The sequence below is a fragment of the Maylandia zebra genome, linkage group LG6, assembly GCF_041146795.1.
Source record: "Maylandia zebra isolate NMK-2024a linkage group LG6, Mzebra_GT3a, whole genome shotgun sequence".
NCBI lineage: Eukaryota > Metazoa > Chordata > Actinopteri > Cichliformes > Cichlidae > Maylandia > Maylandia zebra.
Window position 1 is genome coordinate 5,609,994 of NC_135172.1, and position 26,940 is coordinate 5,636,933.

Genomic DNA, 26,940 nt, shown 5'->3' on the forward strand with positions numbered 1-26,940 from the left:
CGCGTTCTGCCGTCAAGGGCGATCATTGGTTAAATGTGATCATGTGACTGATGCAAGCCAGATCCTTTTATTTAGCAAAACTGTGATTACTAGTTAAATATTATTGTTGAGGGGCACAGACAGGACTCCGCACGCACACACACATACATAAAAAAAAAAAAAAAGAATTTTTTAAAAAAAAAGTTGCCTCAACAAAAGGGCACCTTGGGTACCCATCAGGAAAGGGGCGGGTGCTCAAGCCCCTCTAGCCCCCCCCCCCCCTCTGCACGTGCCTGCGCTGCACATAGTTGCCTTTGCGCAGCAGCCTGTGGACACAACCCACGGGGAACTGGAGCCCGGCACGGGATGAAGCTCTGGCTTTGCCTCTGGTTTTGCTTTTTTTTTTTTTCCAGGCAAATGGATTTTATTATAAAAAGAAATGCAGTTACGTTTCTCATGTTTCCTGTAAAGACTGAATTTGAAAGCTTTGAAAGTATTTAAATGTCTCCTGTTGAAGTGAAACACCTTTTTTATTGTTGTTCTACATTTTATGGACATGCAGCTTCAAAACAATGTGTTAACATTAACTTTTACAAAATACTGTACAGTTTCTCCAGCACTTCTTTCCAAAACACAAAACTTGAGTGAATGTGGGATTTTATATTTTACTGAGCAGCTGCTCTAGTAGAGTCCTTGGGGAGAGTTTAGGGGAATCTGCCGGGACTGAAAAGGTCACTGTCCCAAGAAGGAAGCCATGGGATCATCTGGCCTGCTGCGTTTCATGCGGAAGGCCTCCATCTCCTCCTCAGTGGGCGCCTTTACTTCAAACAAGCTGTTGTACGGCCTCTTCCTCTCATCCAGCTGCATTAGCATCTCCACCTGCTTCACCCGCTTTTCCTCTGCTTCTAGAGCCTTCTTCAGCTTTTCCTTCTTCTTCTCCTCATCCTCCGAATCACTGCTGTCGGAGTCGCGCTTCTTGTTCTTTTTGTTCTTCTTCTTCTCTTTCATCTTATCTTGATGCATTTCTAGCAGAGTCTTGGGCTGTTCCTCCTCCTGTGGCTCAGTTATTGCCTCTTCAAATGGAGTGCACTCTGAGTTGTTAATTCCAATTCCAGCTGATCCTGTGCAGTAACTCTGTTTGACCATGGAGTGGCAACACTTGTACCCCCAGAAGCCGTCTTTCCAGTAGGAACTCCAAATACAAGTGTGGTTGTTGATGAGCACGTCCTCCTCATATTTGGAGCGAGCGACAGCCTTTTCGAGTCCTTTCAGCACAGCGCCGTGACGCGAATACTCCACGTAGTCCTCCGTCTGGGCACACAGCAACTCCCACGGTGGTGCATCCAAATGCTCATGGCCTCCATACTTCTCCAGGATGCTCTCCCTCTGTTCTTCTTTGAAGTCCTCCTTCTTGACCTTGAAGGAACGATGTAGCAGCTCCAGTTTGGTGGGGTCAGCCTGCAGATGCACCTCGGAGCCTTTCTCATAAGCCTCCCAGGCAAACAATTGTGTTTGAGCCATGGAAATTGTGGCTCCACTGTAGCGAACAAAGTTGTCTCCAGCCTACCCCACTTCATCAGGGTTCTTGCCAGTGTTGGAGTACGGGTTCTCTCTCATTGCTCGCGTCTTTGGATCGTAGTACGCTGAATTTGGATCCAGATTTCTCAAGTATTTAGCTGTGTCTTCTCTGATACGCAGATTCCTGACAGTGATTCGTCTCTTGGAGTCAAAGTTCTGACCGGGCATGTCGATGTCATCTGCATATTTGTCTTCATCCTCATCTTCACTGTCATGCCAATCCTCTCTGGTCATCTTCTCGGTTTTGCCACGCCCACTCATTTTGAACCTTCTCTTCGCAGTGTCAACACTCAAAGGAAATGTGGCCCGATCGGCACCGAGCCTGGCTTTTATTTCCGCAGAGCGCGGGCGGCTTCGTCACACACGCAGACAGGCTCGCGGCAGCGCGCCTTTTCAAAGCACCTTCCTCCAATGAGCACACCTAGGCGGGGCGGTGCTACTCTGAGCGGTGCTGAGCACCACGTGGAGCCCCTCACCAATCACGAGCCGCAGCGGCACCGCGTCACGGCCAGTCACACACTTTAAGAGCGGCGAGTCTCCTCCGCTTGTTACATTTTCTGTTTTAAACGCAGGAAAGTTAAAGATAGAAAGAATGGCAAGAACCAAGCAGACCGCTCGCAAATCCACTGGCGGCAAAGCCCCCAGGAAGCAGCTGGCCACCAAGGCCGCTCGTAAGAGCGCCCCGGCCACCGGAGGCGTCAAGAAGCCTCACCGTTACAGGCCCGGCACCGTGGCTCTGCGCGAGATCCGCCGTTACCAGAAGTCCACCGAGCTGCTCATTCGCAAGCTGCCCTTCCAGCGCCTGGTCCGTGAGATCGCTCAGGATTTCAAGACCGACTTGCGCTTCCAGAGCTCCGCTGTCATGGCTCTGCAGGAGGCCAGCGAGGCTTACCTGGTCGGACTCTTCGAGGACACCAACCTGTGCGCCATCCACGCCAAGAGGGTCACCATCATGCCCAAAGACATTCAGCTGGCTCGCCGCATCCGCGGAGAGAGGGCTTACAGTTTTTTCTGAATGCTTAAACCCTAACTGTGATTCCTGTAGCACAATTTCTAAAACTATTCAGACTTATAGCAAAACCACTCACTGAGTTTGCAAAACTAAAAGCACAAAAACTGCTTTGCATTCAGTTTGCAATTTTGTAACACACACTTTGCAAAACTGTAGGCACAATTCACTGCACAACACCCAATTACCAAATTTCCAACACACTCCTAGCAAAAGTATACACATGTATGGCTATCATTAACACTAATTTGCCAACTGTCTGGCACACTTTCACATGTGAAAACTGTTTTAGATAATTAGTCCACTTTGCAATCAGCCTAAGCACTATAAACAGGCCACAGGTAAGCTGTCTATGTGGAGTACAATGGAAGGAGCAGTAAGAGTAATATACACAGTGCAGAAATGCTTGCACTAAGTCGTGTACTTGCGCGCCACAGAATAAGAATGAAGCAAATTTACAGAGTTCCTTTCGAGAGAAACACAGAACGTGTAAAGCAACTGCGATATGACTACGTGCAGGTAAGCTAGTGTCATTGGTTCTGAATTTGGAGGTGCATACTGTAGTGCTGTGCATGGGCCTGATGTGTTGCATTTGTTTTGTCTTGTCCAGAGAGTGATGGAACTAGAAGCAGATGCAATGGGACATGAGCTACTTTTTGTAGATGAGGCCGGTTTTAACCTCAGTAAAACCAGGAGACGTGGCAGGAACATTATTGGACACCGTGCCATCATCAATGTCCCAGGACAACGTGGTGGTAACATAACCATGTTCAGCTATAAGCCAAAATGGTGTTGTTCACCATCATGCAACCATAGGCCCATACAACACTGCACACATTATTGCATTCCTGGACACCTTGCATGACATGCTCACTGTTCAGAGACCAGAGCAGACCCGATATGTCATCATATGGGACAATGTTAGTTTCCATAGGGCTGCTTTGGTCCGCAACTGGTTTACAGACCAACCATCCTTCATGGCACTCAACCTCCCTCCATACACTCCATTCTTGAATCCCATCGAGGAGTTCTTCTCTGCCTGGCGCTGGAAAGTGTATGACCGTCATCCTCATCAACAGGTAGCCCTTTTACAGGCAATGGAGGAGGCATGTGGAGATATTGACCAGGCATCATGTCAGGCCTGGATACAGCATTCAAGGAGATATTTTCCCCGGTGCCTTGGACTGGAGGATATCGCAGGCGACGTGGCCGGACCCAGAAAGACGACATGATGTAGGCTGATTGTCTGTGTGGTGTGTGTGTGGTGGTGTGTGTTTGTTTTTTTTTTTTTTGTTTTTTTTTTTTTTTTTCCCCTTTTATTTGTGGAATTCCTATTTTGTGTTCTGACTTTGTCTTGGTTTTGATGAGTGTTAATAAACACCAATACTTGACGTTTGGATCCTTGTATGTTTACATGACACTATGACAAGGTGTGACCTCAAATTGACATCTGTACACAGAGAAAGCAAAAGCCAGATGTGTTTTGTATTCATACCATCAGTGTGCAGTTGGCGCATTGTGTGCTTAGTAGATGATGGCTTGTGTGTACTGTTTGATACGGAAACACCATTTTTACGAAGGTGTGAAGAGTTAATCTAGCTGTGTTTGCTTTTGCAAGAGAACTACAATGTTTTGATGATTGGGTGACAGGTTTTCTTATTTGTGTGAAGAGTTTTGCAAAATTAGCCAATAGTTACAAAAAATGTGCTTAAGCAATCAGAAAAAACTGTAAATGTCGTCATCATCATCACTCTGAAAACACCAGCATGGTGTGAAGATAACAAAGCTCACTGCCCCAAAGAAACACTGCTGCTGCTGAGGCCCAATTCACTACTGTAGACTGTAGTCACATCTTAAGCATTTTCTAGCTTTCAGTCTGTGTCTCCCTAAATCCTCCATATTTGCCATACAGAGCACTACATTTACTGCTCATTTAATACAAATGACCGTTCCAACAAATGAGGAAACGATCACACAGACCACTTCTTTGTTAGACGCGCGCCTGTTGTAGCACAATTCATAGATTTCCTCCAATGCAATGTCCGGCCCACTGTGCAGCTCAGCCAATGAGAGCCGAGGGCCTGCGCAGTGATATTAGCATACAGGCTGTATAAAAGGAGCTACTCTCTGTTACACAGCTCATTCGTTGCTGCAGAGTATCGAAGGAACAAAATGCCTGAACCCGCAAAGTCCGCGCCCAAGAAGGGCTCTAAGAAAGCCGTGACCAAGACCGCCGGCAAGGGCGGCAAGAAGAAGAGAAAGACCAGGAAGGAGAGCTACGCCATCTACGTGTACAAGGTGCTGAAGCAGGTCCACCCCGACACCGGGATCTCCTCCAAGGCCATGAGCATCATGAACTCGTTTGTCAACGACATCTTCGAGCGCATCGCTGCCGAGGCCTCTCGCCTGGCCCACTACAACAAACGCTCCACCATCACGTCCAGGGAGATCCAGACCGCAGTGCGCCTGCTGCTCCCCGGTGAGCTGGCCAAGCACGCCGTGTCTGAGGGCACCAAGGCCGTCACCAAGTACACCAGCTCCAAGTAAACTGATCCTGCTGTCAGTAAACCCAACGGCTCTTTTCAGAGCCACCCACTCTGTCCTGAAGAGCATACGTTCTACCTTCAAACGTGCAGTTACTATGTTGCCAACTACTGCAATCGCGGAAATGCTGCTTTGTCACTAGGTGCTATTGATCCGCTACATTGACCCAGACTCAGGAAATGTCTTGTGTGTGTTGTGGAACGATGACAAAGTAACTACAAATACAACATTAATGCCACTTTATGTTTGACAGTCTTTCAGTGCATTTCAATGGCTCCCCTGTGGGCGGCGCCTCTGCTGCATTTCCTGCAGGACTGAGAGGAGGAGAGCCACCTCTGTCCCCAAAGCCACTCTGCTTTTTAACTCCAGCCCTTAAGACCATTTCCCACACCTGTAAACATGAACTACTCTACGCTCTTTTTGTGCTGCCACTTTATTCACTTTTAGTCACTTAGTTATTTATTCACCTATTCAGTCACTTTAATTTTAAAACTGTGTATATGCTGTGTATTTATTATCTCATTCTTATTGCCTGTTTATGCCCTGTCCTTGTCTTCAATGTCGTGCTGCTCCATTGTATCTTATTTGCCCCTTGGGGATAAGGGCTGATTATTATATTATTTTTTTACATATATATTCTGATTTCCAAATACATTCAATACAAAGCAAATTCCAAAGAACAAATTGAAAACAGTACTGAACACAAATGTTGCTCTGGCCAGTTAACTCATTTTGACAGTTCCTTTACGGTGTGTGAAATGGAAGTGTTTTGTGTGTTGTTGTTTTTTTTTTTTTTTTTTTTTTTTTTTCCCTCTGATATCCAAAGTTTGTCATTTCACAAAAAATTTGCATAGCAGAATCCAAAGAAGCAGTAAACTTAAAATTTAGTATCAATTTGTCTGTATCGTTCTGATCTGGGGTTGCGCCGTTTTTCTTATGTTGTACATTTGCACTTTATGTGGTCCTGTGTTGATTGTCCTATGTAGCACCACGGTCTTGGAAGAACGCTGTCTTGCTTCACTGTGTACTGTAGCACTGCACATGGTTGAAATAACAAAGCCACTTGACTTGATGTGCTCGTAAACACTATAATCACTAGTGATGTGCGATACCACTGATTTCCTTTCCGATCCGATAACGAGTAATATTCAGGGTGGTATCGACGATACTGATCCGATACGATACTTTGTACAAAAACGTATTTTATTTATTGTATCTCAAATTATAGCGTCATAATGATTACAGGACATAAGATTACTTGTTCTTATCACTTAATAATGCAGAGTTCATCATATAGAAATAAAAAAACTAAAGTTGTGCCTATTTGAATCTAATTCATAATTTGTTGGCTCCGTAGCCACCTTTCTATATGCCTTTAGATAGTACAACTATTGTAGCAAGTGCTATGAATAAGATATATCTATCTGCTTAGCACTTTTATTTTTTATGTTTAGTTAAGTGTTGTCTTACAGTGTGTTTTGCACTAAGTACCGAAGCAATTTCCTAATGTTGTAAACCTGCTCAACATTAGGAAATAAAACCCATTCTGATTCAGAGGTGAACTTTGGTCATCTCAGTCTCTCACTAAACGCTCTTCTGTGACTGGTCAAGCACACGATGGGAGGGTGGGAGGTATTGTGCAGCATTTTACTTATCTTGGACAACAATCTGTGGTTACATTTTTTTAGTGGGTGGAAGAATAATAGAATCCTCCAGAAAAAGGAGCACAGATATACTGGGCATAATTAAATGCACTGTACTAGATTAGACTGAGGTCGCTATCCAGGACATAAGATAAGCTTTATTAGTCCCAGAGCTGGGAAATTCACCTTGTTACAGCAGCAACGTGGACAGAGCAGGATTAAATAAATGCCAAAAAAATAACAGCAATATTACTCTGATTAAATAAATGAAATAGATATAAAAATACGTTTGACTAGTAGCGACAAAAAGAGAATGTTTAATAGTGAGATGTTGGATGTTTTTTAGCAGGTATTGAGTATTGCACATTGAGATACTTAGTGATCAGTTGGTGGATGTGTGTATTCACGTGTTCATTCGCTGTTGTTGTTTATAGTAGAGTCGGTAACTGTAGCTGGAAGGAAACGGACTGATGCAGACTAAGAGATCAGGGCCAAAGTGTGGAAGCGAGCTGCCGTAAGGTGACTAACTAATGGTGATTTCTGATATACAACAACGTGAGTGAAACTCGAGGCCGCTGTGCTTTGGTTAGAAGTGAGCAGCTCTCACAGACGTCTCGCTGCACCGTGGGCATCCAGCTGCATCGGTGTGTTTGCTGGGAGTTCGCGGCGTCACTTTGTCCCACAGCTGCGCTCACCAGATGCTGCTTTTAAGTCAGAGTGCGCGAACGAACATGTGTCTGAGCTGGAAAAGGGCTTTTCACGGAGCTGTGCTGCGGCTCCTTTGTTTTAGGAAAGAAAAGAGCGCAAAAAGCCGCCGAGCAGCGCTGAGCTCCGCACTGAGTCGCTGAGCTTTGGAGGCTCCACAAAGCAAGAGCAGAGAGCACCAGAGCCCGACACGAGGCCTGCCCGAGGAGACACGAGTCCGCTGTGGACTGCTCCACTGTCGGCCTGCAGTGCTGCTCACACACTCACTTTGAGCTCTTTGATCCCGAGACACGAAACACAAACGGAAGCATTGCGTGGCGCACGCGAGAGCGGCGCGCGCTACATTCACTCTCCACGGTTCTCATGGTGCGTTTAAGTGCAGTGTGACGCTTCCGAGTTGCCATCACTGCACCGTGACTCGATCAGAAGGAAAGAGGAAAATGTCAGAGGAAGCACCCGCACCTGCTGCTGCCGCCGCCCCGGCCAAGGCGGCCAAGAAGAAGACGACGGCTTCCAAGCCGAAGAAGGTGGGCCCCAGCGTGGGCGAGTTGATCGTGAAAGCCGTGGCCGCTTCCAAGGAGCGCAGCGGCGTGTCCACAGCCGCTCTCAAGAAGGCTCTGGCTGCCGGAGGCTACGATGTGGACAAGAACAAGGCCCGCGTCAAGACCGCCATCAAGAGCCTGGTGGCCAAGGGCACTCTGGTGCAGACCAAGGGCACCGGGGCCTCCGGATCCTTCAAGATGAACAAGAAGGCTACCGAGAGCAAAGCCAAGAAGCCCGCAAAGAAAGCCGCTCCCAAAGCCAAGAAGCCCGCCCCTGCCAAAGCCAAGAAGCCGGCAGCAGCCGCTAAAAAGTCCCCCAAGAAGCCAGCGGCAGCCAAGAAGCCCGCAGCAGCTAAGAAGTCCCCCAAGAAGGCCAAGAAGCCCGCTGTGGCGGCCAAAAAGCCCACCAAGAGCCCCAAGAAGGCGGCAGCCAAGAGCCCCAAGAAGGTCACCAAGAAGCCTCCCGCAGCCAAGAAAGCCCCCGCCAAGAAGGCCGCCAAGCCCAAAGCCAAGAAGGCGGCCACAGCAGCCAAGAAGAAGTGAGCTGCCAACACTCTCGCACTCAACAACGGCTCTTCTCAGAGCCACCACAGCAACACGCCAGAGCTCCTTCCTCACAATCACGCAACATTCTCTTATTCACAATAATAGCATTATTGTCAAAGCAAGATAAGATACTTTTTGGGTTTGTTTTTTTTCTCATAACACTTGCAGCTTGTATTACTATCATAGCTCACATTTCACAATCAGAAAGTGAACAGAGCAGGAGGGACAGAGAGAAAGAGAGCCAGGGACAAAGTTTATTCATGCAGGTCCATATGACAGAGAATATGCATCTTCTTTTTATTTTCATATTATAATTTCTATTTAATTGTGTTGTGGTTTGCAGTGTTTTGTGTTGTTTCACTTTAAATTTGTAAAAGGAAAAAGCTGAAAATTTAAATAGTTAAAAGTTGAAATGTGAATAGTTGGATTTTATTATAGTTGATTTATTACATTTCATGTGGAGTGAATAAATAAAAGTATATTTACGGTGGCCCCTACAGACAAAACACGTAAAAACTCCAAAACACCTACAAAAGACAACACAAGTGCTCCAGGATGCTAGGGGCAGTGTTGAACTTTTGAACTATTTTTACATTAGTAATTCATTGTGCATAATTTTATATTATTGTTAATAATAAATTAAAACAACCTGAAGATCTGGTTGGGAGGCGAAAGAACCCCCCCCCCCCACACACACACACACACACACACGAGAATAAGGTAATACTACATTTCCATATACACGAGGATGTTTGCTCAGAAAGAAGTGTGTGGCTCTGAAAAGAGCCTTTGTTTATTGGTTTCGTGCGTGAAGCAGAGGCTTTGGCATTTACTTGGCCTTGACAGGCTTCTCGGTCTTCTTGGGCAGCAGCACGGCCTGGATGTTGGGCAGCACACCACCCTGGGCGATGGTGACTCCGCCAAGGAGCTTGTTGAGCTCCTCGTCGTTGCGCACAGCCAGCTGCAGGTGACGTGGGATAATACGAGTCTTCTTGTTGTCGCGGGCTGCGTTGCCAGCCAGCTCGAGGATCTCAGCGGTCAGGTACTCGAGCACAGCTGCCAGGTAGACGGGGGCGCCGGCACCCACGCGCTGCGCATAGTTGCCTTTGCGCAGCAGTCTGTGGACACGACCCACGGGGAACTGGAGCCCGGCACGGGATGAACGGGTCTTAGCCTTAGCTCTGGCTTTGCCTCCGGTTTTGCCACGCCCACTCATTTTGAACCTTCTCTTCGCAGTGTCAACACTCAAAGGAAATGTGGCCCGATCGGCGCCGAGCCTGGCTTATATTTCCGCAGAGCGCGGGCGGCTTCGTCACACACCAATCGCAGACAGGCTCGCGGCAGCGCGCCTTTTCAAAGCACCTTCCTCCAATGAGCAGCGCACACTTAGGCGGGGCGGGGCTCCTCTGAGCGGTGCTGAGCATCACGCGGAGCCCCTCACCAATCACGAGCCGCAGCGGCACCGCGTCACAGCCAGTCACACACTTTAAGAGCGGCGAGTCTCCTCCGCTTGTTACATTTTCTGTTTTAAACGCAGGAAAGTTAAAGAGAGAAAGAATGGCAAGAACCAAGCAGACCGCTCGCAAATCCACTGGCGGCAAAGCCCCCAGGAAGCAGCTGGCCACTAAGGCCGCTCGTAAGAGCGCGCCGGCCACCGGAGGCGTCAAGAAACCTCACCGTTACAGGCCCGGCACCGTTGCTCTGCGCGAGATCCGCCGTTACCAGAAGTCCACCGAGCTGCTCATTCGCAAGCTGCCCTTCCAGCGCCTGGTCCGCGAGATCGCTCAGGATTTCAAGACCGACTTGCGCTTCCAGAGCTCAGCTGTCATGGCTCTGCAGGAGGCCAGCGAGGCTTACCTGGTCGGACTCTTCGAGGACACCAACCTGTGCGCCATCCACGCCAAGAGGGTCACCATCATGCCCAAAGACATTCAACTGGCTCGCCGCATCCGCGGAGAGAGGGCTTAAGCTGTCTGCACGCCCTCCTACAAACAACGGCTCTTTTCAGAGCCAACACACTCACACAGAGAGCGCGCTCCTTTCTTACAATAACATTAACCTCATACAAGACAGTACAAGACAGTTTTTTTTGTTTTTTTTTTAATATAATAGAAGCCATATGCTTGGCATGAAGGTGGCATCCAGTAACTTGATCTAAGCACCAGTACTTCCAATTCTTTCCTGCTACACATAAGTTTACATTACTTACAGTAGAAGAAGACTGTGACACCCCTGCTCTAAAGTACCTTTAGAGTTGTTTAAATTGGCTATAAACTATGAATGTACATAACAATAAGCCTAACATGGATCAGATATTTTTCACAGTTCATGTTCAGTTCACAGGTGCATATTTTTTTTTCACTCCCCAAAGATGTATAAAAAACTAACAATTTAACACAATTCTTTGAACTAACTTTGAGCATGGAAACACAGCATCGTCATGTTCCGCTGGCGTTGATCCAATACCTAGGCCACATCGCTGATGTTGCATTGAAGCTGACTTTTGGGAACTCTGTTAAACTAATCTCACTGCACAAACTGTGTTCAGACTTTGACACTAACATTGATAACATACAGAAAAATTATACTGTGAAGCTGTCCAGATCAGTCCAGTCAAGTAGAGATCATAGATATAGCGCCCCCAGAGAATGACTCGCTGCCACTTTCAAGTCAGAAAATATAGTATTGACATTCTGAATAATCTGTTGCGATCATCTGTGAATGCTATTGCATGTACTAAAGCCACTTCTAAAACTACATTGATTCTGGAAGTATGGAAGTTCTGGTATTCAGAGTTTCAAGGTAAAACCTCATTAACAACCTATTTGATCTGGGGACAACTAATAATATTTCATGGCATGACCTTCCCCCCTTTTCTGGCTCTGTTGGAGGCACCACTGGTTATTGGCCTTTAATAAAGATATTAACTGGATATAAACTGTTGGATTGTCTCTGTGACACATGTAGTACTCAATCTCATATCGTGTACAGTACACAGCTACTTATGGGGCGCCGTTTGTAAAGTGAAACATGCTGAAATTAACGGCAACATTTTTCCACATTTCGCTCAAAACCTTACAAAAACATATTTTTTCGAGTAATTTTTACAACATTTAGTAAAATATTTGTAACTTTTCATCAAATGTTAAATATTAAATCTAAATGTTAACTATTAAATCTAAATATATTTAAATCTAAATGTTAAATGTTAAATCTAAATATTATATTTAAATCTAAATGTTAAATCTTAATCTAAATGTTAAATGTTAAACCTAAATGTTTAGGCTAATATGCAAATTTATTGTACGGATCAACGGAAATACCTAAATAAAAGCTTCCCGAAAACCTCCGGTGCAACATTGTGTCTGTTCTCCTCCTCACTTCTCCCCGCCATGTGCTGCTTCACTTCTTGCCTACGAGCATGTCCAGCGATTTTGCTGGACATGTGCTGCAGCGATTGTGAAGTGGAGACTGCAGCTGCTAAGAGTGCACTACTGCTGAACCTTTGGATGGCCGACAAAACGGATCTTCCGATGTTTTCAGCTAAATCGCCGGACGTGCTTTCTCATGGTCGGGTTATGGCTGAATTCCAGTGGAATGACGGTCCCGCCATAATAGACGTTCCAGCCATGTGTTCCAGCCCTAAACCTAACCTTATCCCTAACTATAACCTTATTCATAACCTTTACTAGCAGTTAAATGACGTAAAATAGTGTTTTCCAAATCGATCTTTAGAAAATGAACGAACATGTGTAGATTGAGCTCTCCTTTTTCCGATGCTATAATTTAGGAACGTGTTGGGTACCCAAAAGCATAACATGTTGACAATTTGTCACCTAGAGAAAATTATTACGCTTTGGGAGTGAGAACGTGTCTGACCACTACCGGCACACTTTTGCACTGGAGGTTTTCGGAAAGCTTTTATTTTGGTATTTCCGCGGATCCGTGCAATAAATTTGCATGTTAGCCTAAACATTTAGATTTAACATTTAGATTTAAATATAATATTTAGATTTAACATTTAGATTGAATATTTAACATTTAGATTTAACATTTAAAATTCTGTTTTAAATATGAAAAGTTACAAATATTTTACTAAATGTTGTAAAAAATTACTTGTTTTTGAGCTAAATGTGGAAAAATGTTGCCGTTAATTTCAGCATGTTTCACTTTACAAACGGCGCCCCATAGCTACTGCACCCCAGGCACAGTCATGCTGTTCCTCGTTTCCGCCAAAGGCCAGTAGATGGCCGTAGTTTCAAGCACTCCTGTTTTCTTTTACGTCCTCAAATCAGATGTAAATTCAGGAGTCCGTCAAGCAACGACTCACATTTGCATCAGGTACCAAACTGAACCAAGACAAAACTGAAGGGGTGTGGCTTGGACATCCGACCAGACAACCTAAAATGATGATCTCTCTTTGTAGGGAGATTAAAATTCTGGGTATATGGATTGATAATACTGACTCTAGTTTACTAAATTGGAATAAGAAAGAAAATGAAATTAAAATGGAAATTATGAAATGGGAAAACAAAGATACAAATTATAAAACACGTATTAATATTGTAAAAACACACATAATTTCGAAACTTCTTTTCCTTGCCGCAATTTTTCCTTGCCGCAATTTTCATTACAGTTGTTCTCGGGGAGAACAACTGTAATGAAAATAAGTAAGATGTGCATTAAATTTATCTGGGGATCCAATCGAGAAGTGACTAAGAGGAAATTTATGTACAAGAGTAGGAAGCACGGGGGCTTGGGAGCCCCAGACTTAGAGATTGTTTTGCGAATTCCTTTTATAAAAATTACTCAAAGCGCAATTTCTCGGGGTGCTCCGTGGGTTCGAGGGAAGGAGCAATTGTGGCAAAAGAAAAGGGGCAGGGCCAGAGCGAGTGTTCCATACCACAGACTTATGTTTGGTGATTTATCAAGTCAATGGGAACAATATAGTTTAAATTTTCTCCAAGATAATACGAAAAATATCTATAAAAAAATTAATGAAACCAAAAATGAAGGTGTAATTCAATATAAGTATGCAAATGAAGATGAAAACCTTTCAATAGTTAAAAATATACAAGACAAATTATTATCTGAAAGCATGAGAGACGTGGTATGGCTCATCTCGCTCGGGCGCCTCCCTGTGAGAGCGGTGGTAAAATGGAGTTGTTTTGTTACCACCATGAAATGCCCTATGACAGGCTGTGATGAAGATGAGACCCTAGAACATCTCCTATTGGATTGTTATAGGACAACTGAGATCAGGCAGAAAATGACAGAAATTGGTTATAATGTGGATGTTAATATTAAAGCAGTTAAATATGGTTTGTTTAAAGAAAAAATGTGTGACGACAAAAGGAGACTCTTTTGGTTAGTAATGTGTGTAATAAACACACATATTTGGAAAACTCGTGCCAAAGGAGTGTTAGAACAAAAGATGATAAGTAGTGATGTTGTGAGTAAACATATCATTACAGACCTGCGGAGAAGACGAACAATGGACCTGAAACTTGGGAAAGTTTTCCCCTGGAACGAATTAAAACTGTAAGTCTTGTGAGTGTTGTGTGGACTCAGATGCTAGATTTTCCTCCTTGTTTCTCCCTTTTGTATGTGCTCAAGGTTTTGTATATGTAATTGTATGTGTATGTGCATTTTATATGTAAAAAAAAAAATAAGAAAGGGAGGTTTTGTTGCCTGAGTTTATCCCTTCCCTTCTGCTTGTAGCCCTTGTGTTCTTGAACATGCCCCCTTATGTGCCTTTGCCCTATGCCTCTAAATTTGGCAACCTATGGGTAAGGTTGAAATATGGTGGAAGTAACGACCCACCCTCCCGCGATTATGTGGCGGAGGAACTCCTTTTCCAATCTTCTTGGGTAAACCCCCAGGACATCTATTCTTTCATTTCGTTACCCAATAGAAGAGAGTTTGAGCTGTGCTTCCTTCAAGAAGCCCCCTTACGACGGTTCTTGGAAATTCATCATACCAACTTAAATCACCCGAAGTGGAAGGAATGGTCTGTAGAATCTCCAGTCCAGCTAGAAGTCACAACAATTGTGGTGAAATTTTGGACAGGGAGAGTTCCAGACCAAGACATTGAGCTCTATCTACAAAGGTACTGTGAAGTCTTGCAACCTCCTGTGAAGCCGGTTGACAAATTCGGCTTATGGTACGGAGTAAGAAAATTCAAAGTACGAATGCGGAGAGATGAAGCAGGTCATATTGTTTCCATCCCTAACTCCATCTCTTTGGGCCCTTTTAATGGGCGTGTCATATATCCTGGACAGGCAAACAGATGTTTCGTCTGCCAAGCTTTAGACCACCAAGTAAGAGACTGTCCTACCTTTAAGTGCTGGAAATGCGGGGAGTTGGGTCATAAAGCTAAAGAATGCCAAAATGACAGCGAGTGTTCTCTATGCGGACTGAAGGGACACACCTTCTTTAAATGTCCCAAATCCTTTGCTAATATAACTAAAGCTTCCCAGCAGCCCTCCACGGGTGCTTCTCGCACGAACCTTCCAACCATCTCAGCGCTGTCAGTGGCTTCAAATCCAGCCCCGCTACAGGAAAGGCCCGCACATGGAAATGTGTCCTTGATAAATCCATTGGCTGTCTCAGATGCTGCCTCAGGACAAGAACCAGGCAGTCGTAAAACAACAAATCTTCCGGGAGTAACGGAGCCGCAGACACACAATAACAACATAAAAGAGGATTTGACGCTTTCAAGACAACCCGAAGAAATGGCAGTTGGAGGTGGAGAGGAACCGGGAGACCAATCCTTCTCACAAACCTCTGATGTGGAATGTGAGAGCGATGACGAGCGAAGAGAAAGCGAGGAAGAAAATTCATCTGAAAGCTATCTAAGTGCAAGTGATAGTGAAGAATCACCCGTTTCGACTCCTGTGGAGATTTCTCCTACAGATGATCCTGCAGGACAAGATGATGTAGATCCACAAATAGGGTTTTTTTCTAACAAACAGCATCCTGCGATGGAGGAATTGGTCAATGAAACAACGACAGGAGGAAGGAAAAGAAGTGTCTCGATGGCGTCTTATGGCAGAGATAAAAGAAAAGACGATCGATCCAGCCCTCCGCAAGGTACTGTTGAATTTACAATGTTCCCTCCCTCTACTGAATAACCCTCCTACTACATAAATATGAGCATTCTTAAAATAATAACATGGAATGTTAGAGGGTTACAATCAGAAAGACTAAGGAAGAAGAAAGTGCTTTTTCTGCAAAAACTGGACTATGACATATTATGCCTACAAGAATTAAGATTGAAAACTAAGGAAGATATTGAAGAACTGATTAAATTATGGGGTCCAAGCCACTCAGTAGTCTCAATAGGGGAAGATAGTGCAGATGGGGTGGGCTTTTTCTTCAAAAACACTCATGTGAACATCATAAAGAAAAGAGATATAATACCAGGACGGCTTTTACTTGTTGATTGCCATTATGGTGGTCAAAAATTTCGGTTAATTAATGTGTATACCGCACCAGAAAGAACAAAAAAAATGCAATTACTAAAGAAAATGAGACATTTGTTGGAATGTGGGTTTAATACTGTTCTATGTGGGGATTTTAATATGGTTACGGAAGAGAATGATAGGATTGCTAGTACAATTTTCAAAGAGTCCAGGGAAGGCAAATTACTTACACAAATATGTAATGACGCATCTCTTAGGGATTTATATAGGATCTTAAACCCTCAGACAATTCATTTTACAAGGTTTGACTCATCCTCTAAAACTAGAATAGATAGGATTTATATATCTTCCGAGATTGTAGCTTTAAGATATAATGATTTCGTAACAGATTTCTCTGATCATAAGGTAGCCAGAGCTACGATTTTGTGTGGCACTGACCCCCCTTCCACTTATTGGAAATTAAATACGAGCTGTCTAAGTGACGGGGCACTAGTTTCAGAATTAAAGGTAGAAATTGTGAAAGTTTTGCAACTTAAAAAACTCACAACATCTGATATACAATTGTGGGAGATACTGAAAGAACGGATGCGAAATTTTTTTTAAATTTAAATGTAGAGAAATAAATTATGCAAAAAATATAAAGTATAACGAACAAGTAAATCAATACATATTGTTGAAGAATAAAATATTTAGAAAGGAGGATGAAGAGAACCAGATTGAAGAACTTAGAGTTAGTATTGAAAAAGTAAATAATGAAATATTATTTAACATACAAAAATCAATGGGAGGTGATATAAATGGTAATAAAGATTATATGATTGGTGCTAACCAAAAGAAACGTAATAATGAGTTCATTTCTTCTGTAAGAGATGAGGGAGGAAACTCCTTCGTAAAAGAAGTAGATAAAAGGCGAGTTATCAGAAGGCTATGTGCCCATATGTTCTCTCCGTTATCTACAAAAACAAGTGCAGTAAAATATTTGTTAAGTAAAATAGAGCCTCTGGACTCCATCCAATATACCTCACTTTTAGGAAATATTACTAAAGAGGAGGTAGAATGTGCGATCAGTCAGTTAAACATAAACAAAACCCCTGGTTTAGATGGGCTTCCGTCCGAATTTTATAAAATAGTTGTGAATGAAATATCCAAATTTTTAGCCACTGTTTTTAATGAAGGCATGCATGAGGGAACTTTGGGTGACTCCTTTTATAATGGATTAATGTGTTTGCTATATAAGAAAGGGGAAAGAGATAATATAAATAATTATAGACAATTGACAATAATGAATGTTGATTACAAAATATTTGCTAAAATAATTATGAATAGGTTTGAAGAGGTATTAGATAAAATTATAGAAAAAGAGCAAACATGTGCAATAAGAGGTCGTCTGATGTGGGATAATTTATGTACTCTGCGTGAAATAATTTACAGTAGAAAAGACACAGAATTTTTTATTTTAAGTCTCGACCAAAGGAAAGCTTTTGATTACATTTCCCACTCTTATTTGTGGGAAGTAATGAAAGCATATAATATGCCTGAAACCTTCATCTCCATGATTAAAGTATTATATAAAAAATCCCTTGTCCAGATTAAAGTAAACGGAAGACTGACCGAACCCTTCCATGTCGAATGTGGAGTGAAACAAGGATGTCCTTTAAGCGCAGCCTTATATGTTCTGGCAATAAATCCGTTACTTAAAACAATCAATAGTGATAGCCGTTTTACTGGATACATCCTAAATGACACCTACAAGGTGACAGCCCTTGCTTATGCAGATGATGTCTCTGTAATTATTAAAGATCAAAAGGAGCTATCAATACTCAAGGATTTGCTAACAAAATATGAACAAGCTTCTGGTGCTAAGCTAAACCAGGAAAAGACCGAAGGAGTTTGGTTTGTACAAAACTTAAAAGAACCTGTAATTGATTTAAAAACTAACAAGGAGATGAAGATTTTAGGTATTTGGATTACTAAAAATGATCCATGTCTTTTGAATTGGAAAAAGAAAGAGAGTGAAATAGAAAACGAAGTAGCTAAATGGGACAATAAAAATACAAACTATAAAGCGCGTGTGAATATCGTGAAAACACACGTAGTCTCAAAGATGTTGTTTCTGGCTACTGTCTTTCCCCCTCCTCACAAAACTGTTATTAAATTAAGTAAATTGTGTACCAAATTGATTTGGGGGACAAACCGCGAAGTAACACAGAGGAAATTAATGTATAAAGGAAAAGAAAATGGAGGATTAGGAGCGCCAGATCTTAGCATTATTTTGATGATTCCTTTTCTAAAAAATGTATATAGCGCATTTGAGCGAAGCACCCACTGGATCCAAGGGAAGGAATCTTTGTGGAAAAAAATGAAAGGGAGAGCCCGAACGGGAGTGCCATACTTTAAACTTGTGTTTGGGGATCTTGTGGATCAGTGGAAATTGGATGACTTAAATCTTTTACAATTAAATTCAAAACAGATATATAATAAAATCAATCTAAAAAAAAATGAAGGTATGATACAATATAAGGCTGTGGAAAAAGAAGAAAATCAGAAAATAGTTAAAAACATATATGACAAAGTAATATCCGAGAACATGAGAGATACAGTGTGGCTTATCTCTGTCGGACGTCTCCCAGTAAGAGCTGTGGTTCTGTGGAGTTGCTTCGTTACCACTAAGAAATGCCCTATGGAGAATTGTGATGAAGACGAAACTCTTGATCATCTTTTGATATCGTGTTACAGGACGGTTGAAATAAGAAGGAGGATGGAAAAACTAGGTTTTAATATTGAAAATAATATAAAATCAGTAAGATATGGTTTGTTTAAAGAAAAGATGAGTGAAAATAAAAGAAGATTGTTTTGGTTGGTGATGTGTATTATAAATGTCCACATATGGAAAACAAGAGCTAAATGTGTTATAGAACAAAAAATGATAAGTAGTTTCACCGTATGTAAAAACATTGTCACTGAGTTGAGAAGAAGAAAAACGAGAGATATGAAATTAGGAAATGATTTGCCGTGGGAGCTTTTATTTTTGTAATATGTAAAATAAGATGTGAATAATTTGTGCATGGTGCTTGTATTATGTGTATTTGTAATTGTGAATTTGATATAAGTTAGTGTAAGTCCCCCCTAAGTTGTTTCGCGTCCCAGGAGCTCGGTTGTAGCAGCACAGGTCGGCGGAGAAAGACGCTCGTTGGGACTTTTCACCAGCGAGCAATCCCGGACAAAGGAAAAGAGACTCTAGCTAACGTTAGCTGGCTCCCGGGCTAACTTAGCATTCCTCTAGCCGCGTAGCAATGCAGGCCATAAAGTGTGTTGTGGTCGGAGACGGAGCTGTGGGTAAGACCTGTCTGCTCATCAGCTACACCACCAATGCCTTTCCTGGAGAGTACATCCCCACAGTGTTCGACAACTACTCCGCCAATGTTATGGTGGATGGGAAGCCGGTGAACCTGGGTCTTTGGGATACAGCAGGACAAGAAGACTACGACAGACTCCGCCCACTTTCCTACCCACAGACAGATGTGTTTCTTATCTGCTTTTCGCTTGTGAGTCCTGCCTCGTTTGAAAACGTCCGTGCCAAGTGGTATCCTGAGGTGAGACACCATTGTCCCAACACTCCAATAATCCTCGTGGGCACCAAACTGGATTTGAGAAATGACAAGGATACCATGGAGAAGCTGAAGGAGAAGAAACTCTCTCCCATTACCTATCCCCAAGGACTGGCCATGGCCAAAGAGATTGGCTCTGTAAAGTACCTAGAGTGTTCAGCCCTGACTCAGCGTGGCCTTAAAACTGTGTTCGATGAGGCCATCCGGGCCGTCCTGTGCCCTCCACCTATGAAAAAGAAGGGGAAGAAGTGCTCTCTCCTCTAAGACTTCCTTCACTGGAACAGTTACAGGGGAGCATGACCGCTAGTGGTGAGGGTGGCTAACGACACAGGAGAAACACACCAGTATACACACACACAGACACACAAAAACAATGTATTTCAGATTCTGTCCTTCTATATGTGTAGCTGCAACAGTTATACCAACCGTTTCCATGAAAACTCCAACATAGGGTCAGGTTTAGGGTAAAAGAGTGTGGACTATTTTAGACCCTAGTTATTTCCTAACAATGTATACTGTATAGACGAGACTGAATTTCTTGAGGCCTTCTAAAACGGATTGGATGTTTTGTAGAACGGACCGTGGAATGTCTTCAACTTTTTCTTCCACTGGTTGTCCAGTTTTTTGGTTTGTTTTTTGTTTACAGTCTTGGTAGTTTGTTTGAAGTGGAAGAAATTTTGCTAAATACACTCTGCACACATGCTGTATTTTAGCCGAAAAGAAATCCTTTGTTCTGTCGTCTCAAACCTTTAAAACACAGCTGACAGTCTGCTGCTGTTTCCCTGCTGTTCATATCAACCATTTAAAAGTCAAAAACTTCACTTTCTCTTTATGAAGGCAGTCGTCACTCCTTGCTATCAACAAACACCTTGAAGTAACAATCTGTGAAATTTAATTGCCTCCATTTTTTATGTACCATAACCTTTTTGCCAGTAATTAAATTTTGGCCCTAACATGATTCATGTTAATTCATTCTTATGGATCGAATGAAGCCTGAAGCACAGAGAAAAAATTGAGTCTGGGGGAAAAGGTCTGCTGACACCAACAGTGCTACGAATCCCTGAAAAATCTCCAGTATTTTGTGCATTTGGCTCCAATTGGACCCGTTGTGTTTGTGGTATCTTTTTTTCTTTCCTCTTTGCAATATTCCCCCTAGAAGTGTCTCGACTGTATGGCTGCCCAGGAGTGCGAAGCTGAAAACTTGATTTTTGTATTTGGAAGAGAAATATTCAGGTGTTTTGGTGATGGGGAACAAGAGAGCCTTTAATGCTCTGTGGGCATTTATCCGAAACCTTTTTGTGGAGCACATTTGATATATATGTTATTTTTATTTTTAGCATCACTACTGGCTAAGCAATGTCACTAAAAGAGCATTTATGCCTGCTAATAACAGTAACAAAGCTACTGTCGGTTATGGTGTAGTATACAGTGTACTCATCTTTTTGTTATAATCATGTGATCTGACTATTTTGTATCTTTCTTCACAGAAGTTAGACTCACTCACTGTATTGTTAAACTAACACTATGAATATCTTTTGTTTATTACCTCTGCAGTTAATGCTACTTTAATCTCCCCACAATCCTAGCTTTTTGTAATTAATGCTGATAGCATGTACATGTATCATATACTGAAAACTAAGATTAGAATTTGCTACAGTTATATTTTTTGCCTATTTACAAAATGTATTTGAACTACTAGATCAGGGGTTAAGTACATGTTGCTCATCGGTATTGTATTCAGACTCCAAGCTGTGCTTTAATTCAAGCCAATGTTGTGACTCTTTAGTTTTATGGACAAAAGCTATTGTCACTTTTTGAAAAAGCCAATAAATTCCTGTAAAACAGAAAAAAAAAAAAAAAAAAAAAGAAAGAAAGGGAGGTAAAGGACTCGGCAAAGGAGGCGCAAAGCGTCACCGTAAGGTGCTTCGTGATAACATCCAGGGCATCACTAAGCCAGCTATCCGCCGCCTGGCTCGCCGTGGTGGTGTGAAGCGTATTTCTGGTTTGATCTACGAGGAGACCCGTGGCGTGTTGAAGGTGTTTCTGGAGAACGTCATCCGCGACGCCGTCACCTACACCGAGCACGCCAAGAGAAAGACCGTCACCGCCATGGATGTGGTGTACGCTCTCAAGAGACAGGGCCGCACTCTGTACGGCTTTGGTGGTTAAGCTTACTGCACTGACAACAACAACGGCAACAAAGGTCCTTTTCAGGACCACCCATCTCCTCTGTAGAGCTGATCCTATCTCTTTTGTGTGTGTCTGACACCATATTCTCAGGTTACTGTCACCGCTTTATTCTCTGCGTAACATCTCCCTCGTCTGGCTTCCACGTGACCTGCATCCAAATCAGCAACTATTCATGACATGCAGCACACAAATTCTGAATGTGTTTGCAACTTATTTTTGTCAAGAACTTCACTGCAGAAAGCTCAATGTACCACGTGGGTAACAAATATTTAGTATTAAAGGAAGGAGATGGTAATTATAAATTAAATATTCTCCAAGATAATACAAAAAATATCTATAAAAAAATTAATGAAACCAAAAATGAAGGTGTAATTCAATATAAGTATGCAAATGAAGATGAAAACCTTTCAATAGTTAAAAATATACAAGACAAATTATTATCTGAAAGCATGAGAGGCGTGGTATGGCTCATCTCGCTCGGGCGCCTCCCTGTGAGAGCAGTGGTACAATGGAGTTGCTTTGTTACCACCATGAAATGTCCTATGACAGACTGTGATAAAGATGAGACCCTAGAACATCTTCTATTGGATTGTTATAGGACAACTGAGATCAGGCAGAAGATGACAGAGATTGGCTATGATGTGGATGTTAATATTAAAGCAGTTATATATGGTTTGTTTAAAGAAAAAATGTGTGACGACAAAAGGAGACTCTTTTGGTTAGTAATGTGTGTAATAAACACACATATTTGGAAAACTCGTGCCAAAGGAGTACTTGAACAAAGGATGATAGGTAGTGATGTGCTGAGTAAACATATCATTACAGACCTGCGGAGAAGACGAACAATGGACCTGAAACTTGGGAAAGTTTTCCCCTGGAACGAATTAAAACTGTAAGTCTTGTGAACGTTGTGTGGACTCAGATGCTAGATTTTCCTCCTTGTTTCTCCTTTTTGTATGTGCTCATGGTTTTGTATATGTAATTGTATGTGTATGTGCATTTTATATGTAAACTTGTTTACTTTAAATAAAGTGTAATTATATACAGGCTTCTTCAAAAGATTACTGCCATAAAGATGACTTCTGCCTGAGGCTCCAATGACTCAACCAGCAGTGCGAGAGCAGCCGCTCTGTCCGTTTCAGTGTACAGTGAAGTGGACTGTTGCGATAGGTCAGAAGAAGCCTGCGCTAATTTAATGAATGCTACCTTTTCAGACAGTCTCTTATTTAAATACTTACGTTTGAACTTACTGAAAACAGTTTCTAGCCTTGACAATTCTGATGACACGAACTCTGAGAAAGATTAAAAACTGGTGCAAAACAGATGGGAACCTGTGATTATCAACATTAAAAACACTTCTTTTCATTTTGTTGTACATTGCACTGAATTAAGCCTGTCGAGCAGCTGAAACAGTTCTAGGGAATGTGCTAATTATCCAAACCCCTTTATGATTCAACAGTTTTTATTCATTAACAGCACAAAGTGAAAAACAAACAGAATCCCATACATTTCAAATCATTACGTACATTTACAGATACATATTGTAATGATCAGCAGCTGTTGCTGTAAATTAATGTAGTTTCATGCCATACCACAAGGTGGCCCTATCTGTTAACATGGGCATGCGAGCTAAGAAGCGGTGAGATACTCTTGTTCTTCCGGCTGGCTAAGATTGAATAATAAAAGTACGTTGTAGATCATAAAAGGACTCCTTCTTCATAAATAAGGAGACAAACAAAACACATATATGGGAAAAGGAGGAGAGAAAGACCCCCCCCCCCCCCCCCCCCCCCCCACCCCCACCTGAGTGAAAACCCCCCACAGATTTCAAAAAATAAGAGACAAAAGTGAACTCCCATCCTTTGTGCTGACTTCCAATTTACCTGGAGGCACACTAAAGACAACTGGCCCCTCTCAACAATTGGGACAATTCATCTGGCAAATAAAAAAGCAAGGGAGACCAAACTTTGAGGAACTAATCGTACGGTTACGGAGTAACTTTGGTTCTCTTAGTTCTCTTAGTGAGAGACTATTTCTCCACACCGTTACATATTCCATATGTGGCGTGTGGATATTTCTTTAAGACACCCCGGCACGCCCGGCTACGCCCCACAGCTCACATATAGAACAGCTGTGCAGACGTGACACCGGTGATTGTTTGATCTCCACTTGTGTTGTGTGTATGTGTGAATCCCTTGAGACACATTCACAACAATTTCTGCTGATGCAAAAACAGCCTTAAACTAAAAGTGTTAAATTACACGCACAGCTTGGAAGTCCCGCTGCAAGTTCAGCAGGCACACGGATTTCCTCACTATACAACGCCGCTACAAACTCCTAGATATTTGAGAAAGTTAAATTACAGTCGGTTAGTGATGTGTCCTGTGTGTCAAAGCTTCGATACCTGTGTCGGGTGTCGCTACCCGATCCGTACCAGAAACCCGATCGGAAAAAGGATCCTGGTGTTATTTGTCTCTCAGAAACAGTTCATAACTTCCCTTCAACTCATTCATGTCACCTAAAAGGTAAACCTGTTTCTCCATCACCTGTTCAGCTCTGATGATTCAGTAAGGACATCTCCTGGTTTCATCCTCATGTTTCCCTCTCACCACATATTCAAACCGATATCATGACCAGCAGCTTTACAGCTGTGGCTCCAGCAAACATCAGCTGATACTAGAAATTAATATTAAATAAATTCTAACAACAGCTGATCAAGCTTAAACGTGCTGCTGTTTAGCGCTACATCCGCTGGTTTCCTCTTTCTGGTGCAAAGTGGGCGATAAACAAACGAGAGAAAAGCCGATCAGCTGATCATTGATCAGTTTCATGATTGAAGTAGCAACAGGAGAGGGAGGGGGGAGAGAATGAGAGAAGAAGAGGCAGCTGTGCAGCGTAAAGACGCAGAGTAACTCCAGCTTTGTGTCTTTTTCATTGTAGCTGAAGTACGGGACAAACTGCATTCCTTTTCACCTCAATACGAAACGCGTAATATTTTCTCTGAATACGAGACCATTCCGTTTTTTACGGGATGGTTGGCAACTCTAATAATTAACCTTATGAACAAAATAAAGTTCTACATCAGTAACATCATAGCACCCACCCAGCTGTATAGAAACTCCGTCATGCTAGCTAGTAGCAGTACGATACATTGTCCCAAACTTTATCAGACATTTTATTTAATGTCGTCAGCAACTCTCTTAGCTTTTTTCATTTTCATCTTATAACAGACAACAGACTCTTCTACACTGGCCCCAGTATGCAGTGCATGCGCCTGGTAGTCATGTCAGAGGTAGAGATGGACTGATCCGATATTACGTATCGGTATCGGTCCGATACTGACCTAAATTACTGGATCGGATATCGGAGAAAAATAAAAAATGTAATCCGATCCATTAAATATCACGAAAGCACCTCACAAAACTTGCAACAAGCCGTAACTCGCCTCAGAACGTTAGCATGTCGGAGCAGTATGCATCACGTGATAGAGCGGCTGTGGCATGCGGGACCTGTCGGTGGTCTGGATAGCATGTGGAGCTTCGCTAGCAACCCGGCATTTCATTTCCGACAAAGTTATCCCCGAGAGAAGTAAAGCAAGTGTGTAAGTCCATCTCTGAATTTAAAGCATTCCTGCGTTAAGCTTAACAAGCGACTGCCTCTTCTTGCTGCTACTTCAATCATGAAACTGGTTAATGATCAGCTGATCGGCTTTTCTGTCGGGAGTCCGTCTCTCTTGTTTGTTTTTGGCCCACTTTGCACCAGAAAGAGGAAACCAGCGGCTGAACAACAGCAGCACGTTTAAGCTTGATAAGCTGTTGTTAGAATTTATTTACAGTTTTTTCTGATTGCTTAAGCACATTTTTTGTAACTATTGGCTAATTTTGCAAAACTCTTCACACAAATAAGAAAACCTGTCACCCAATAATCAAAACATTGTAGTTCTCTTGCAAAAGCAAACACAGCTAGATTAACTCTTCACACCTTCGTAAAAATGGTGTTTCCGTATCAAACAGTACACACAAGCCATCATCTACTAAGCACACAATGCGCCAACTGCACACTGATGGTATGAATACAAAACACATCTGGCTTTTGCTTTCCCTGTGCACAAGGTAGGCTATGTCAGTTTGAGCTCATACTTCTGTCATAGATCCATAAGCATAGAGGGATCCAAACTTCAAGTACTGGTGTTTATTCAAACACATCAAAACAAACACAAGTGTTTATTTCCAAGTATAGGATTATTTGCAACCGCCATAATGACTATATGGGTTACTTGGTCTGCAGTGAACATGCTTCCTCTGCCCCAGCATCTGGTCATCTAGCAATTCTGTAAAGTAACAATTTCAGTATTTTTACATCAATGGTATTGGTGTGTTTCTCATTGGCATATGGCAGTGCTACAAATCTTTGTGCGAAGTGACTGTACTCACCGATTCTCACTTCAAGATGTCCCTATGGTACTTGCTACAGTGTAGCGGCTCGAGTTAGGCTGGACCCGTTGGCCAGCTACCCTCAGGGTCATTCCACGGTTGATTACATGGTCCACTATTGTAGCTCTGATGTCATCAGTGATTCTATTTCTTACTATTCCTACCCTTCCTCTCACCCCTCCTCATCTTCCTCTCCTCCCTCCTCGTCTTCCTCTTGCTCCTCCTTGTCCTTGTCGTCCTCTTCATCCTACTTCTTCACCTCCACGTCCTCTTCCTCGGCCTCCTCTACTTCTCACTCTTTCTGCTCCCTCCATTGTACTCCGCACACACAGCTTACCTGTATTATAGTGCTTAGGCTGATTGCAAAGTGAACTAATTATCTAAAAAAGTTTTCACATGTGAAAGTGTGCCAGACAGTTGGCAAATTAGTGTTAATGATAGCCATACATGTGTATACTTTTGCTAGGAGTGTGTTGGAAATTTGGTAATTGAGTGTTGTGCAGTGAATTGTGCCTACAGTTTTGCAAAGTGTGTGTTACAAAATTGCAAACTGAGTGAGTGCAAAGCAGTTTTTGTGCTTTTAGTTTTTCAAACTCAGTGAGTGGTTTTGCTATAAGTCTGAATAGTTTTAGAGATTGTGCTACAGGAATCACAGTTAGGGTTTAAGCATTCAGAAAAAACTGTATTATTACTTTCTACTCGAGGATCTTTTTCTACGTAGCTGACGGCTGGTAACTGT

At 42.6% G+C, this 26,940-nt stretch overlaps 6 protein-coding genes and 2 pseudogenes across 6 annotated transcripts; 6 read left to right on the forward strand and 2 right to left on the reverse strand.

Moving 5' to 3' along the window:
* Positions 1 to 589: 589 nt before the first annotated feature.
* Positions 590 to 1,844, reverse strand: LOC106676150 (pre-mRNA-splicing factor SLU7 pseudogene; annotated as a pseudogene).
* A 295-nt stretch (positions 1,845 to 2,139) lies between these two features.
* LOC143419126 (histone H3-like) lies at positions 2,140 to 2,619 on the forward strand. Its single transcript, XM_076885447.1, has one exon. The coding sequence runs from the start codon at positions 2,150 to 2,152 to the stop codon at positions 2,570 to 2,572; it is 423 nt and encodes a 140-aa protein (XP_076741562.1). The 5' UTR covers positions 2,140 to 2,149; the 3' UTR covers positions 2,573 to 2,619.
* A 2,103-nt stretch (positions 2,620 to 4,722) lies between these two features.
* Positions 4,723 to 6,427, forward strand: LOC112434971 (histone H2B 1/2). The gene has a single exon (XM_024802778.2). The coding sequence runs from the start codon at positions 4,739 to 4,741 to the stop codon at positions 5,111 to 5,113; it is 375 nt and encodes a 124-aa protein (XP_024658546.1). The 5' UTR covers positions 4,723 to 4,738; the 3' UTR covers positions 5,114 to 6,427.
* A 1,449-nt stretch (positions 6,428 to 7,876) lies between these two features.
* On the forward strand, positions 7,877 to 9,060 carry LOC106674553 (histone H1). The gene has a single exon (XM_024802776.2). The coding sequence runs from the start codon at positions 7,899 to 7,901 to the stop codon at positions 8,541 to 8,543; it is 645 nt and encodes a 214-aa protein (XP_024658544.1). The 5' UTR covers positions 7,877 to 7,898; the 3' UTR covers positions 8,544 to 9,060.
* Positions 9,061 to 9,271: 211 nt separating this feature from the next.
* Positions 9,272 to 9,845, reverse strand: LOC106674560 (histone H2A). Its single transcript, XM_014407289.4, has one exon. It carries the CDS (start codon positions 9,760 to 9,762, stop codon positions 9,376 to 9,378), a length of 387 nt encoding a protein of 128 aa, XP_014262775.1. The 5' UTR covers positions 9,763 to 9,845; the 3' UTR covers positions 9,272 to 9,375.
* Positions 9,800 to 10,560, forward strand: LOC143418893 (histone H3). The gene has a single exon (XM_076884572.1). It carries the CDS (start codon positions 10,104 to 10,106, stop codon positions 10,512 to 10,514), a length of 411 nt encoding a protein of 136 aa, XP_076740687.1. The 5' UTR covers positions 9,800 to 10,103; the 3' UTR covers positions 10,515 to 10,560.
* An 8,523-nt stretch (positions 10,561 to 19,083) lies between these two features.
* LOC112434973 (ras-related C3 botulinum toxin substrate 1 pseudogene) lies at positions 19,084 to 21,253 on the forward strand (annotated as a pseudogene).
* On the forward strand, positions 19,875 to 21,771 carry LOC112434931 (histone H4-like). Its single transcript, XM_024802700.1, has 2 exons — positions 19,875 to 19,887; positions 21,446 to 21,771. Exons 1-2 carry the CDS (start codon positions 19,875 to 19,877, stop codon positions 21,745 to 21,747), a joined length of 315 nt encoding a protein of 104 aa, XP_024658468.1. The 3' UTR covers positions 21,748 to 21,771.
* The last annotated feature ends 5,169 nt before the right edge of the window (positions 21,772 to 26,940 follow it).